A 15,655-nucleotide genomic window follows, 5' to 3' on the forward strand; every position below is an offset into this window, starting at 1 on the left:
AAATTATTGGGGTTATTAATAGTCCCGGACAGATCTCGAACAGTACTATCTCTATTTTCCATTGTTTCTTCACCTCTTTTCTTTTTATTCTTCGGCTTTGGTGTTTGAGTCAGAAACCTGCTACTATCAAACGCTAAAACTCTATTTCTTTTACTTTGTCTTTTCCCTGATGTATATTCACTCATTAGAATGATCAAAAATGCATAAAATTCAGAAAACACAATATCAAAAATTAAATATCTATTTAAATGCGAACCGTAAATGGAAGGACAATATCAGTAAATTTAAAACAGAAAACGGAAATTTAACTAGTATCTATTTATCAAAAAAAAACACAAAATTTAAAAATAAATATAGAAATCTATCAATAAGTAAAAATAATAATAACATAAAAAAAACAATTCAAACACAACACAATAAGAACTTATGATAACACAAACATAAATAACATAAATACGAATGAACAAAAAAAAAAAATATCAACTAAAAATAAAAAGAATGTATATGTATATATTTTAAACTGAACAGAACTAGACAGATATTACAACAATATTACTTTCTTCAAAATATGAGGTAATAGGATGTGTTTTCAATTGTCTGGCAAGTGTGTGGTTTTGATTTATATAATTTTAAGCTTTTTTACGAAAAGTGTCCTTTTAGGTTGTCACGGTGTATTGTAAGACGTGGATTTAAACAAGTGGACAAAACATATTACATGTAAATAGACATTACGGCAATTTCCTAATTCTTGCGAAGGAAAAAGATCTCGTATTTAGAGTAATAAAATACAATGCTCTTGCGACTCACTTCGTCCCAGAGGCTATTGCACTTATTCCCTTATGTCTACTACAGACTATTTAATCTACTCTAAATACAAACAAAAACGTAAACAGTACAGGTCATCACACAATACATCATTTGTTACAGTAGACGAACAAGAGCTATTGCACTTGACCCATTCGATTTGGAAACGAATATCCTAATTTTTCTCAGACTTACAGCTAATATTGCACATTTAACACGACTTCGATCACGAAGTTGTGGTTGCGATATTCGCTATGCAAGAAAAATGCGATATTCGTTTTTTAATCTATTTTCTTAAATGGTCTATTGAACAGTGCCTCGGTGTTATTGCACTGGATATTTCGATTATTATCGTTTCAGTTTGGGCGCCATATTGTTATGGTTACCACCTTATGCGGTACTGTGGTGTGTATCCAGCTGCTCAGGGGAGCTTTTTGCTCAGGGTCGGTTCCAACCCTGACACCAACAGTCCAAGGGACCTAACAATTAAAAAAAAGGGGACATATTACAACATCAAAACAAACAAAAATACAAACACTGCATACACCGGTGACAAGGGTGCTTGGTGGAAATTGCACCCACACTTGGCCCACCCAACCTTGACCCTTATGTCCAATAATCGTTAAATATCTTAAGGGCCCCGCATTCCACTAACACTTACCACGCAATTTACACCCTATATTCCCCCAAGAGTTTACAAATTAGCACATCATATCGACTATTAACATTTACACATATAAACAATTTATTGACATATCGAGAGTTGACTTAATCCTAACAATTAAATATTTGCACAATGTTGAATTTAAAATTCCTAACACCTGAATCTGTCTTTATGTGAGCCAATTGCTCGGGCTACTACAGTCTACGAAGAGTACATAAAAATTTTTGCCAATCTGACCACTTTTTGCATCTACTCCCTCCCTAATAGAGCTCTGTTAAGGGGGTATTATGGACGTTACCTTATGTCCAAAATTACCAATAAACTGGAATTCTCCCTTCGTATGACGGTCTAACCCTACGCTCAGGTATATAACCGGGCGTTAGAAATTTTCACAATATAAAAATCTTAACCTAAATTCTATACACTAAGGACAATCACACTTAAACTACAGACAATTACATTAAATTAAACTAGTCAGTATAAAATTTTGGTGTCATTCCATTTTTCATTCAAATTAATCATTAATCAAAATTCTCTTCTTTTTTTCCAGGCCGCAGGAGGAAGATATATATATATGCCGCTTGGCCGCACCAACCGTTCAGGACTCGGTAAGTTTTAATAATACAAATTATTACCTGGAGATTCTGTACTTATATATTTTCTTTTCTTTCCAGATATTGATGATCTTTTTGACCTTTTCGGCATCAGACCTACCGAGCCGACCACTGTTTGAATACCGGTACTTTGGCGGACCGGGGCTTGGCCTCACTCACGGACTTTCTGGGCAGCAGCGCTTCTCTTGCGTTTATATAAAAAATTTGCTGACCTCCTCCACCGAAAACTTGGAGGGGTCAGATATCTAGCCGTCTTTTGTTGGGGTGTTATCTTAAAAGAAAAAACACAACATCGAAACACCAAAAAGACATACACTATTAGAACAACAGAAACTTACGAAATTTTGGTCACACCCACACATACACAACAATCGGCAAATAAAAATAAAAAAATTACGAAAACTTTAATTCCACTATCTTGGTGTTTTTATGGGATCACTTTTTTAAATTTTAGCTTAGAAAAATTTTTCCTTGCCCGTTTACCAAAACTTTAATGGCGAATTTTTCTGTCCGTTACCCCTTTTATACGGCAGCCATTGGACGCAATCTTCCCACTTTTCCTTTTTTTTGTTCTCCCTTGTTTATTCTCTTCCTCTTTGATCGCACTTAGCGAGCCCTATCGTTACCCATGGTTGCATATGATCTTAGTACCATGTACTAAGAGGAACATTGGCAGCACCTTGACACCCAACCGTATCCGGTTCATTCATTTTTTCAAGATCGGCTGGAGCGGTAATTACAAATGTAAATTCTCGCTCAGCCGATAATACAGAAAATTAATCTTTCGCAATCGCGGTACGCACGCAACACACTATCACGCTTGAATTCCATCACAAATAACTTTTTTCTGGAAAAATTTCACCAAAATGCTTTTGTATGCTTGTAAACAATATAATGAGCTGTCACTGGAATCATTTTAATAGCTGTTAGACGAGTGGCTTAGAAATGACAGCAATCTGAAGATGGTTGCATTTTTTTCATCTTACCCTGTATATTCAATGGGTTTAAGCAAGACCAATTTAATGGCGTGACGCAGGATGTGAATTCACGCCATAATCTTTTCTTGCCCTATATATAATATATACTCTATACAGTAGTATATATAATTTATTCATTTTTTTTAATCCTAATCGTAGGTCTGTTAGGACAAGAAGACAGCATACTTTAATAATTAGCATAAATTGTTTCAAGTATCCAATAAAAAGTTCGGATGTTTTTTCTAAAACAATTCGAATTTTGTTATAATCTTTTACCTTCGAAGGGGATTTCCTTCCTTACGTTTTACAAAGCCCAAATCGAACTATTTGAGATGTAAGCTGTAATTGCAAGAAAAATTTTATTTTTGAATCGAGATTTATTGTATCTCACAGATTTATTTAAAAAGTATTGTACATATATTGAATTTTTTTCATAGAAAAAAAAAAAAAAAAAAGATTTAATAAAACAAGTTGTTTTTAATTTCTAAAATACTTTTCGTTTGCAAACTTTACACGTTAGAGAGAAAATAAATAAAGAATCTATTAAATGATATATGAAATTAAAAAAAAAACTTATAAAACAGATATCAAAAGAAACAATTGTATTGTTGGCAGTTTGCAAGTTTCTCAAAACAATTTTTATACTTTTAACTAGTAGCTACCGTGTTTTATTTTGTGTGTAATTGCGCTATTTTAACGATGTGTGACCAGACTTATTGGAAATTTGTTTTTTGCAAAGGGTATATCCACCATACATAATAAACATGGGAAATGTTGTCTTAGGTAAATCGTTTAGTAAAAGTACGAAATTACGTCCTTGATTCTATACATTGTTTTCCTTTTTTTTCTTATAAAATTTGGATACTTAATACTTTTTACACTTTCCTAAAACGATTGCCTTCATTTTTTGTTCAATGGATTATGGGACGCCCCCACACTACTTTCTACACTTTTATATTTAAAATAGAAATGTGCGATGACTGAATTATCATTTTGTTCAACCAGCATGATTGATGGGTCGGCTTATGGAATTTGGCTGTGTCATGGCCTTAATTTCCAGTCTAAAAATTAAGAAATAAAATTAAATAATTAAAAAATTAATTAGAATTGGTTAGAGTTCGCATGTTTTACCTTAACTCTCTGGGCAGCCATGTGGTATCTATTCGATGTTCAACTACTGCCAGTATTGCTAATGTTTTCAAAGTTGGTTCAAAATCCAAAACATTTGTGTCATTATTGTCAATGAGGAATGCTTGTTCCTGAGCCGTTGCGTGAGGATAAGGACTAAAAGGTGTGAAATTATTATATTTTTATTAATTTTAAGTTATGAAATAGTGTATGATAATGTACAAAAATAAATAGCCCATTTCCCTGGACCAATCAAATAAAAACAATGTTACTGTGGAGGGTTATAAATTGAAAAATAAATAAATAAAATACATTTGTTTTACAATTTAACCTTTGTGGCGCCAACGTCGTGGAAATACGTAATGTAATAAATCCCAGAAAAATATTTTATTACAAGGTGAGATGAAAAAACTGCAACAAACTTCAGACTACTGTTATTTCAAAGCCACTCGTACGACAGCTGTTAAAATTATTCAAGTGACACCTCATTATATTGTTTACAAGCGTATAAAAGCGTTTTGGTGAGAATTTTCCACAACAAAATTTTATTCGTGACGGAATTCAAGCGTGATATTGTGATTTCTTTATATTTGGCTGAAAACCACAAGTGGTTATCATTAGAGCACTCCCGCATTTAATTGTGAATAAACCTTTTGTGTCTCGTACCATCGCTCGTTACCGTTATACTGATAGCGTAGCCCGACGTCAAGGAAGTGGACGGAAGAAAACAGCAACATGAGCAGAAATGGTTCGAAAAGTAAAGAAGCGACTTGATTGAAACTCGCGTCGCAGTGGCCGAAAATTGTCTCGTGAGCTGAACATATCACAATATTCCATTCGGCAAATACTAAAAAATGAGCTCGGGGTACAGCCATTGAAATTCCAAAAAGTGCAAGAACTTACACCGCTACATAAAGAAAATAGACTCAAAAGAGCTAAAGAGTTGCTTCGCTTGGCCGAAAGTGGTGAACTGTCGAATTTGGTTTTCTCCGTTTCCGATGAGAAAACATTCGTTGTCCAGCCGTTTGTAAAGAAACAAAATGATCGTATTTACTTGCCAAAGATGTCAGCTAAAAAATGTGCACCTTCGGTTGGCCACCAGAACTCAATGGTGATGGTGTGGGCCGCCATAACAGCCGATGGTCGCTCTCCACTCGTATTAATCGACCGTGGCATTAGAATAAATGCCGAATATTATTGCGATACCAATCCGTTAGACTATTGTGTCTGGAGTATTTTGGAAAGCAAGGTTGGCACTAAAAAATACCAAAGTGTCGATCACCTCAAGCAAGCGCTTGAACGGGAATGGGCCAAAATACCGCAGAGCAACATTCGGTCAGCGTGTGACGGACCGTTTGAAGGACATAATTCGTGCCAAAGGGGACTAAACTTATTCTAAAATTTGATGCCATTTCCAACATTTTTGCTTTCATTCAATAAAATTTAAAATTATGGCGTTTGGCTTTGTTGCAGTTTTTCATCTCACCCTGTACTTATATTATTTTCAATTACCTAGTACCACCGAACAGAAATAAACGAGATCCTTTAACAATGCCAACTTGTCGTCTACGAGGCGTCGGTGGCTTCCCATGAGGCTTAACAAGATTCCAACAATTTGCCTTCGGGTCGAACGTGTATAAATCATTAAAGTGCTGATCCAATAGACCATTGTATCCACCGAAAACATATATTAAATTGTTGTATATAACTAGAAGACAAGAGGAGTTTTAGTAAATTAAAAAATGTAACATGGAGTAAATGGTAACATACACATTGAGTGACTTCTGCGACCAACTGGAACTTTTCCCGTTGTAGATGGTCTATGCCAAACTTTCGTCTTAAGATCTAAATATACTATCTCCGGGCAATACATTTCTTCTTGACTGTGATATGGACTATGCTTATCGCCACGCCCACCAAATATATACATTCGCCCATGTATATGTTCAGCTGTGTGGAAATCCCGAAACGATGGTGGAACACCAAATGTTTGAATATATCGCCATTCCATTGTATCGAAATTTAAAGCGTGTACATCACAAGAAAACTCGTTGATTTCTTCAACAAAACCACCAAAAATATACATGCAGTTATCTATGACACACGCCGAATGTCCGTCTCTAGCACCGGGTATGGCACCTGTAACGGGTGGCCTTGACCAACTTAAAGTCTTGGGATCGAAGCAATATAAAACGTTACAAAGGCTCTCATCATTTCGCCCGCCCCAGATATATATTTTATCATTATGGGCCACGGCAGTATGTCCATATCTTTAAATAAAAAAATATATAAAGTTATTAGCACATAATAATGATAATATAACAAGTAATTACCTCTGGAACGGTACTTCCGGATACTTCAATACTGTTCCATTTTCGTCCCTTCTTTGCGGTAGTAGAGTCCATCTTAAAGTCTGTATATTTAAAACATGAACATCAATCGACTCGCTAAACCGATAATCATCACCTGTAGTGTTGGATACGAAAAAAACAACAACAAAAATCCATTGAATTTTCTAGGCCGCATCTCATTGGAATTTACCTGTGCAATATCCACCAAAGGAAAATATGAAGTCGCCAACACAAACGGCGGCATGATTTACTCTGCGAGGTCCACCATCCAAATGAACCGTCCAACGCATATTTTAAAACTCGAAAAATTAATAATTTGTTTTGCTTTCCTAAAAATAGACGAAAAGAAAAAATAAAGAAAACGGGGTGAAGGTCGTCAGTCGTACAAGTCATCAGTTTTTTTTACCAATTACTTCTGCACTAGGCCTGGTTGTTGCAAATGTTGTTTTGGTACGCCTCCTCCACCCAGGATATAGGATATTCCAAGACTTTTTGTGTGTTCCTCTGGTTTTTGTCCAAAATAGACTCCTCCCTTTGCTTAGTCTATTCCATATACAAATATACACTTTTTGATTTTTATATATATATAGTTGACTTATATATTTAATTTATCATCAATTTGTTGTTATTTATTTTGTTGTGTAGCCCAACATTATTTTAACTAATACGATAAAGATAAAAATATGAAATGAAATATGTACAATTTTATTTTCGTAAACCGAATAACCGTGACACAATAAATTCAGTAACCACATCAACACATCGAAATATTGGTTATTGCCATGGTATAATAAGAAGGTATGGTAGAGCCATCAGCTGATTAATATTTTTCTGAGCCCGACGTATGCCAATTTTGTATTTTTGTATTTATTGTTGTAATCATGACAGAAGAATACTGATCGGTGCATCAGCACCTGTGAACTTAATATGTCGAAATATTTTGCGACATATCTGAAAAAACATTTTAAAAAAGTTTACATGTATATGTTCCCCAACGTTGATGCATCTACCTGTATTCTTCTACAATGCGTATATCTAAACACCCAAGATTAACCCACTGGGGCCCGTTCTCATATATTTCCTTTATAGTCCACTTACTTAGGGAAAGTGAAAGATAAAGTTCACATTATCGAGTTCTCATTATTACATCTTTCTTTCCTTTAAAATATATGCATTTTTACAGAGATATGGCAAGCTTTTTGTAAAAGTAACTGGTAGTCACTGCTTTTTTCACAATGGCATCTTCATTTTAGTTCGAAAATAATAAACAAAACAAACTTGTTACTAATTTCGTGAAATAACCTATAATTCAGTTCGTCAATATAAAATAAATGATTTACGTTATCCATTTTTTTATTCAAATAAATTTTGCTGTTATTTTCATATTATCAGTATAAAATATAGGAACTTGAATTCGGTGAACTTTGCGTTAAAAATAATGTCAAGATGGTCTGATCTTTTGCTTATCGGACAGTTCGTACTTAAATGAAACTTGTAATAATGAAATACGATTTAGGTGTCCGACAACATAACTTTTTATCTATCGGAAAGATCTAATAACCGTAATAAATTTATAGTATAAATGTGCTTTAAGGATGCATACCTTCAATTATTCACTGTAATGAAATTATGAACCTAGTAACCGCTATTCCCTGGTATAAAAATACATTAACACTGCAAAAAAGAAAACAATTAAACAAATGCAAAGTACAACCATGGTAGAATTAAGAAGGTAATGTCATGCAATCATATAATCACAATTTTTTTAATTATTCATTTGACAACATCTCATCTCATTGCCAAAATGTTTACTTATAAATCCATTGTGCATACACAGTCAATTTCACTCAAACTAAAATTTGAAATAAAGTAAACAGATGCGTTTCAATAAGAATTAGCAAGAAATTCAGTTAACTTTATGCATGAATGAAAAATGCCAGTGTTTCTTAAGTAATTAAATATTTTAATTTAATTTTCAAATTTGAAAATAACACCTGGATAAACTTGCTAGATATTCTCGAAAAATCCGGCAACTCTCAGTAACACAACGGTCAAATTTTTTGTTCAGATTAGTTCTCTTCTACTGAATATTTGTGTAAACAGAGAGCAGCGAGTAACATTTTGTTACAATTGTTGTCAGATATCGTGCAAACAAACACACATAAGTTCATGCAACTTAATTTTTTTAATTTTTCACTGTACTTTTAATTTCTAATACAGTAATTTTCTTCGGAACAAATTGATTTGGAATTGAAGCACCTTTAAAAACAATATATCTTTATCGGTACAATTTTTATTTTAAAGCATTGTAATATCATTTGACTTATCCGGAGAGACATTAACTATGGAATTGCTATTATCGGTCCCTGTGTCAGTTGCATTATTGGTTGCAACTTTGTGGGGTTCGATAATTGGAAGCTGATCTCCTAAATAACCAACACGTTTTCTTCGCTTACGTGCTTCCTCAAATTCTACGGGATGAACATTTTTACGATGTGAATGCATATTGGCATTAGAATTAAATGTTTTTGGACAGTGCGGGCAGGTGTATAAAAATTCACCTGTGTGCGTACTTAAATGCTCCTTCAGGGATCGTGGACGCTTAAAGCATTTCTTGCAAAACTCACATTCGAATGCCTTGTCCGGGGTTCGGTGGGCATATTTTTTATGACTTTCCATGGCATCTCGACTTGGTGATATCTTATTGCAAATATCGCAAACATGTGGCGTTTTTGGTTGCATGTGGCGACGTTTATGTTTCCGCAATGCATACTTGTCTTTGTGCCATGAACCACATAAATCACATTGTACTTTTGCCTGACCGTTGTGTTCCATTTGATGCCGCACAAAGGCACTGGGACCAAATATGACTTTAGCACAAATATCACACATTCTGCCTCCAGCACAAGGTTCTTTGTTATGTTCTTGGAGCTCCTCCAGAGTTTTATATCTGAAATTCATAAAATGTTGATTATGAGTTGGAACAAAAGAATACATTTTACATTACATACCTTCTATTGCATGTTTTGCATTGTTTGAAGCGATCTTTATGCTTAAACGTTCTGTGTTGTTCCAAAAGATATTTTTTGGCAAATTTTTTGGGACACTCATTGCACGCGTATATTTTATCCTCTTCTTTCTGGTGTTTAATAAAGTTGTGGTTGCGAAGAGATTGGTAATCCGAAAATATTTGATTACATTCATCGCATCTAGAAAATATACATACATACAATATACAAATATTAATATCAAGTACGATATTGATTTGTTTTCAGTACCTGTAGCAGTTCGGATCAACGTGATGGCGTATATGATGTAACAGATTTGCTCTTTTGTAGAACATTTTGTCGCAGCACTTCACGTAGCCATTTTCGATGTTATGAACTGTTCGCATGTGATTCTTTACACCTGCGAAATTTTCTACAGCTATATTACAAACATCACAATGCAGTCCCATATACTGGGCAATTTCTTCATCGAAAGATTTCATTTTTATTTTGTATGCACTTTCCTCTTCCGGTTTGTTGATTGCCTTGTCTTTAGCAGATTTCGGTTTTCTAGATTTAATCTGTGATCCTTCCTTACAAGAAGTTTCACTTTTATTTTTAGGCTTTCTGCCTCTTTTACGTTTCTCAGGAACCGGTGCCTCAAGTTTTAAGTCGTTCTCCGCTGCACTTTCATGACTTTTTTGTGATTCTGCTGTTGAGATTGGACCTGTGAAGTCCTGTGAATGTTCCTTGCCGTCTGCATCATCAAAAGGATCCGAATGTTGTGATTCATTGGTGAAGAAGTCGAACTTGTCACTGTCACAAGACTGATCATCGTTTGTATCTGGGACATCATCGGACGTCTTATTCAATGATTCCGGCACTTCCATCATTAATTCTTCAAGTTCTCCGATGGGCTCATCTTTGCTTGATGAGTATTCTAAGGGACCTGCCTCTGTTTTCACTGTAATAATTTCGGGTTCCTTATAACGCCGATGTGCTTGTTCCACCATTTCATAGAATTCATGAAAATCCATAAGTTTTCCCCAACAAACCGTACAAATGGCTGAGTACGCTGGGTCATCCTTGAGGGGCTAGTAATAGAATTCAGCTTATTAATTTATAATGTGTATAACTTATAACTTACTTCAAACCAAAAATGTATTGCCAAAATCTTTGCAATGTCCTGCCTGGAATTTTCAAAGATATTTGTAGCATCATTTGATTCCTTTAAGCACAAGCAGCATAACATATTAATATCGTAAAAAATGCAAATGTGCAAAAAACTAATTAATGCGTTTCTTAAAGTACAATTTGAATCACAGTATTTCTATCTATTCGGGTTTATTTAATTGGTAATATTAAATCTCTGTCATTAGAGGATTAGAGGGATAGACACTGAACCAAGCGACACGAAGAAAATTACAAAGAAGAATGGAAGCTAACAAAGAAGTACACAACAACAAAACGGTTTCGGTTTCTGTTTACGAATGAGTACGAAGCATAATGATTGTGTTTACGAACGGTAGTCAAAGGCAAAAAAGCTAATTGTTCTTTACTGCAGCATTCACTTTAAACTAATATCATATGCATGCACTTCAAACTAATAACATATGCATGTTCTATACGACAGTGCCCTCTTGGAAGTAATCTCCATAGCAAAATAATAAAGGTAGACGCATTTAGAAATTGAAAATTTTTAATGAAAAATTATGCAAGTTTATTTAAAACTTTAGAATTTAAGCATGTATATGATGTATAATGTATTCTATTATCATGGTACCCTCGATACTCAGTCGCGGACGTTTATATGACACGTGTATTTTCCGATTTTTTTAAGAGAAATCCTTTGCTCATAGCTAATTTGGTTAATAGCTTTAATTCGCGAGCCGTAATATACGTTCCTTCTAATCATTGGTTTTGAAAACATTTTGTTTTCATTTTTCAAAAAAAAAAAAAAAAATAATAATAATAAATAAATACACAAAATTGGCAGAAGTCGGGCACACTTAGAAAAAAATGAATTAGCTGGTAGCTCCACCTTACCTTTTTATTGTACCATGGTTGTACCCAATTTCCAATTAGCAATTGATTAATTAATTGTACATTCTTATATGGAGAATCACATTACGAATTAAGCCACAGTAAACTTCGTGTGACATTACGTCGGATAATTTTCAAAATCGGTATATCTATCTACTTGTAAAACACAAGTATGTAGCGAAATCGGAACAGAACTAAAATAGCTTTTGTTAGGATTTAAGCATACAATTTTGATTATCCTACGCTTACTTACGCCACTTTGTTTGACAAATGCACAGGGTTTATTAGAATCATGGTGTTACTTTATTATCGTCATTATTGTTATAAGGAATGGGATCATTACTCCCAACTTTAGTAGATGTTGAATAATTTTGGGTAATGCTTTGTTGCACATTTGTTTCCGTTTCTGTACAAGTTGTTACTGATTTTTGATCTCCCAAATATCCAATTCTTTTGCGCCGTTTACGGGCTTCTTCAAATTCTATGGGGTGGGCGTTTTTACGATGTGAATGCATATTGGCGTTTGAGTTAAATGTTTTTGGGCAATGGGGACATGTATACAGCACTGCTCCCGTATGTGTGGTTATGTGTTCTCTCAGAGATATAGGTCGTTTAAAGGATTTGTGACAGAATTCACACTCGAATATTCTATCAGAACGATGGGCATATTTCTTATGGCTAACCATGGCTTCACGACTAGGTGATACTTTTTGGCAAATGTCACAGACATGTGGCGTCTTCGGTTCCAGGTGGCGCCTTTTGTGTTTCCGTAGGGCATACTTGTCTCTATGCCATGATCCGCACATATCGCACTGAACTTTATGTGACTGGCTACCATCATGTTCCAATTGATGGCGTTTAAATGCTCCAGGGCCAAATATAACCTTTGCACATATGTCGCACATAATCCCTACCGCACAGGGTTCCTTATTGTGCTCTTCTAATTCCTCTATGGTTTTATATCTGTGAAAATATTTCAATTTTGAATAAGCCCCGAACTACAGATTCCGAATTCATACCTTCTATTGCACATTTTGCACTGCTTGTGGTCTTTGTGCTTAAATGTCCTGTGCTGTTCCAGTAAATATTTCCTGGCAAACTTTTTTGGGCATTCTGTACATTTGTATATTTTGTCCTCTTCCTTTTGATGTTTCACATTAAGGTGATTACGCAGAGATTGGTAATCAGAAAATGTTTGGTTGCATTCTTCGCATCTGCAAGCACAATTTACAATAATTTGGAATATATTTTAAAAAGATATAAACCTTACCTGTAACAATTTGGATCGACATGGTGACGCACATGATACAAAAGATTCGCTCTTTTGTGGAATTTTTTATCGCAACATTTTACGTAGCCATTGTCTATATTGTGTTCCAAACGCATATGGTTTTTAATACCAGCAAAGTTCTCTACGGCTATATTGCAAACATCACAATGCAATCCCATGTACTGTGATATTTCCTGATCGAATGACTTCATTTTGTTTTTGTACGCACTTTCTTCTTCGATATCCTTAACTGTTTTCTCCTTAGATTTCGTCTTTCTTGTTTTATGATTTGAACTTTCATCAATGTTGGACTCCGTTTTCATTTTCTTTTTCCGGCCTCGTCTAGGCTTTTGGGCTACATTTTCTTGCACTGCTGTTTCGCATAAATTCTTATCTTTGGTTGAGCTTTTAGACAATCCCAGCAACTTTGATAAAGGTATATCATCGTTATTTGCTTCCATTTCCGTGTCATCAAAAGGATCCGAATCGTCAGATTCATCTTTAAAACACATATCACCCTTATCAAAACTGTGATCATCATTGTCGTCTACCGACTGCCTACTGTAGCTCAGTTCGTCTGCTATTAAGGTCATGGAAGTTAATTTATTTGTCGCCATCATGTTGGCAGAAAATGGCACCTCATCCATTTCTTCAAAGGCTTCGTTGTTGGGTTCATCTTTAGTATCCAATGCGGGAGTCTCTGTTTTTACAGTAACAATTTCAGGTCTGCTATTACGCTGATGGGCAGTTTCGACCATTTCATAGAACTCATGAAAATCCATAAGCTTCCTCCAACATATGATACAGATTGCTGTAAAGGCTGGGTCATCTTTGAGAGGCTGAAAACAAAGGTAAATTTAATTATTTTGCTTATACATTGATTCTACAATATACTTCAAACCAAAAATGCTTTGCTATAACAATTGCAACATTCGGTGGCCGATCATCGAGATCCCCAAATATATCTGTAACATCTTCGGATTCTTTCAAACACAAGCAACATATCACCATAATTATTATGATTTTATAATTTAAAAAATGTTGTTGGAAACTGGGTATGCAAAACTTTTTTCACTTCTGACCATTCAATACATTCGTTTCATCCGTCCCAAACGAATCAAATAAGAAAGAAAACTCATAATATAATTCCCGATAAAAAATAAAGAGAAAGCGAAAGGGTGTTGTTTACGAAAGTAGTAAAATGCATAACGCGGGCAACCACCATTGTTTACGAATGAGATATGTCGAAAAAGCGATTGGCTATAAGATTCATTGATAAGGAATTTCGGAACTAGTTGCATAAACTTCTTTTTCAGGTACTCAGTCAGATATAATGGCATACATTTGTTCTGTTCCAGAACTGCATGGTAGAATTAAGAAGGTAAAGTCATGCAATCATATGATAAAATTTTTCGAAAAAAATTCGAAATTTTTCATTTGACAACATCTCATTGTCAAAATCTATATTCATAAATCCATTGTACACACACAACTCAGAGATGGGAACCTGTATTTTTGCTGTGAAATTTGACAAGGTAAGTTACAGAAAATGTAGAGTTGGTAATGCTTATTTGAAATGAGTTTACCTTCTTAATTTTACCATGCAGAACTGCAAGAATTTAAAATTTTTACCGATTTTCAGAGCAATTAAAGAGTGGATGCATAGGCATAAGACTACTTCTGACAAGAATTTGACAATACACTTGGTAGTTTTAAAGCATTGCCTAAAAATTCAAGGTAGTGTACACAAATATTCCACTTCCCCACTATGCTAAGTTATCCCTTACTTTAGGAAAAGTGAAGTAAAAAGTTCACATTATCGGGGTCTCATTATTACATCTTTCCTTTAAAATATATGGATTTTTTTACAGAGATATGGCAAGCTTTTTTAAAAGTAACAGGTATTCACTGCATTTTTTTCACAATGGCATCTTAATTTTAGTTTAAGAATAATAAATAAAATGCGAATTTGTAACTAATTTCGTGAAATAAATTTATAATTCAGTTCTTCAATATAAAATAAACGATTTGCGTCATTTAATTTCATTTATTTACTTACAAAGAAATACAAATAAGCCCACAGGGCCCATAACTTATATTATCTATCTACAATACCCTAACATAATTCAAATTCAATGATTAATTCAAACTTCACAAATAACATATTAAACCTAATAATTTATCTTGAAAATTCACAAGAAACTCAAACTCTACACCAACTAAACCACCATCACCAACTAAACCATCCATTATCCATTTTTTTTATTTAAACAAATTTTGCTGTTATAGCCATATTATCAATCAAATATATGGCAACATGAATTCAATAAACTTTAGGTTAAAAGATAAATGGAAGATGGTCTGGCCTTTTGCTTATCTGGCAGTTCATACTTAAATGAAACTTGTAATAATGAAAAACAATTTATGTGTCCAACCATGGTACAATGAAAAGAAGGTAGGTCAACTTTGAAACAATTGCAAGTATAGAGGTCTACCTGTTTGGCTTGTAATGTCAGAAATAGTATCAAAACAATAACAAAATCAAACAACTTGTTGCATTTATTTTGAATAAATAATTGAATACCGCGAAAACTGAATGAAAGGTCAACACTTCTTTTCAAAACCAGGTTCTATATATCTCTAAAGGATTATTTCGCTACAAAAACTCTAGATTTTGTCGATGCATGCGATGAAATAAACATTTTGAAAACATCCGAATTTGAATGTTTTCTGAACAATTTTTTTGTTATTGAAAAGAAAACACATACATAAACAAATAAAGATGACATATTATGCCAAGAAAATGAAAAAATTTAA

General features: G+C 34.2%; 3 protein-coding genes across 3 annotated transcripts; all 3 read right to left on the reverse strand.

The window, feature by feature from the left end:
• Window positions 1–3,394: 3,394 nt before the first annotated feature.
• LOC101896459 (kelch domain-containing protein 3) lies at window positions 3,395–7,268 on the reverse strand. The gene is made up of 7 exons (XM_005182648.4): window positions 6,945–7,268; window positions 6,729–6,867; window positions 6,521–6,653; window positions 5,958–6,457; window positions 5,700–5,895; window positions 4,191–4,343; window positions 3,395–4,120 (listed from the first exon to the last, which is right to left on the reverse strand). Exons 2-7 carry the CDS (start codon window positions 6,826–6,828, stop codon window positions 4,057–4,059), a joined length of 1,146 nt encoding a protein of 381 aa, XP_005182705.1. The 5' UTR covers window positions 6,829–6,867; window positions 6,945–7,268; the 3' UTR covers window positions 3,395–4,056.
• A 1,545-nt stretch (window positions 7,269–8,813) lies between these two features.
• LOC105261757 (transcription factor grauzone) lies at window positions 8,814–11,049 on the reverse strand. The gene is made up of 4 exons (XM_011293851.3): window positions 10,673–11,049; window positions 9,817–10,619; window positions 9,550–9,747; window positions 8,814–9,488 (listed from the first exon to the last, which is right to left on the reverse strand). Exons 1-4 carry the CDS (start codon window positions 10,775–10,777, stop codon window positions 8,837–8,839), a joined length of 1,758 nt encoding a protein of 585 aa, XP_011292153.1. The 5' UTR covers window positions 10,778–11,049; the 3' UTR covers window positions 8,814–8,836.
• A 783-nt stretch (window positions 11,050–11,832) lies between these two features.
• Window positions 11,833–14,061, reverse strand: LOC101897682 (transcription factor grauzone). The gene is made up of 4 exons (XM_011293853.3): window positions 13,733–14,061; window positions 12,839–13,677; window positions 12,588–12,782; window positions 11,833–12,531 (listed from the first exon to the last, which is right to left on the reverse strand). Exons 1-4 carry the CDS (start codon window positions 13,847–13,849, stop codon window positions 11,859–11,861), a joined length of 1,824 nt encoding a protein of 607 aa, XP_011292155.1. The 5' UTR covers window positions 13,850–14,061; the 3' UTR covers window positions 11,833–11,858.
• Window positions 14,062–15,655: the final 1,594 nt, after the last annotated feature.

Source organism: Musca domestica, unplaced genomic scaffold, assembly GCF_030504385.1.
Source record: "Musca domestica strain aabys unplaced genomic scaffold, Musca_domestica.polishedcontigs.V.1.1 19, whole genome shotgun sequence".
Lineage (NCBI taxonomy): Eukaryota > Metazoa > Arthropoda > Insecta > Diptera > Muscidae > Musca > Musca domestica.

Bases quoted from the DNA above. Each gene is read 5' to 3' on its own strand.
- LOC105261757 (XM_011293851.3), bottom strand. From the start codon at position 10,777: ATGTTATGCTGCTTGTGCTTAAAGGAATCAAATGATGCTACAAATATC. The intron at 10,620-10,672 runs GTAAGTTATAAG...TTCTATTACTAG, and splicing joins CAATACATTTTTGGTTTGAA to CCCCTCAAGGATGACCCAGC. The intron at 9,748-9,816 runs GTACTGAAAACA...TATATTTTCTAG, and splicing joins GTTGATCCGAACTGCTACAG to ATGCGATGAATGTAATCAAA.
- LOC101897682 (XM_011293853.3), bottom strand. From the start codon at position 13,849: ATGGTGATATGTTGCTTGTGTTTGAAAGAATCCGAAGATGTTACAGAT. The intron at 12,783-12,838 runs GTAAGGTTTATA...TTGTGCTTGCAG, and splicing joins GTCGATCCAAATTGTTACAG to ATGCGAAGAATGCAACCAAA. The intron at 12,532-12,587 runs GTATGAATTCGG...ATATTTTCACAG, and splicing joins TGCAAAATGTGCAATAGAAG to ATATAAAACCATAGAGGAAT.
- LOC101896459 (XM_005182648.4), bottom strand. From the start codon at position 6,828: ATGCGTTGGACGGTTCATTTGGATGGTGGACCTCGCAGAGTAAATCAT. The intron at 6,654-6,728 runs GTAAATTCCAAT...CCAACACTACAG, and splicing joins CTTTGGTGGATATTGCACAG to GTGATGATTATCGGTTTAGC. The intron at 4,344-5,699 runs GTAATTGAAAAT...CACACCTTTTAG, and splicing joins TTTCTGTTCGGTGGTACTAG to TCCTTATCCTCACGCAACGG.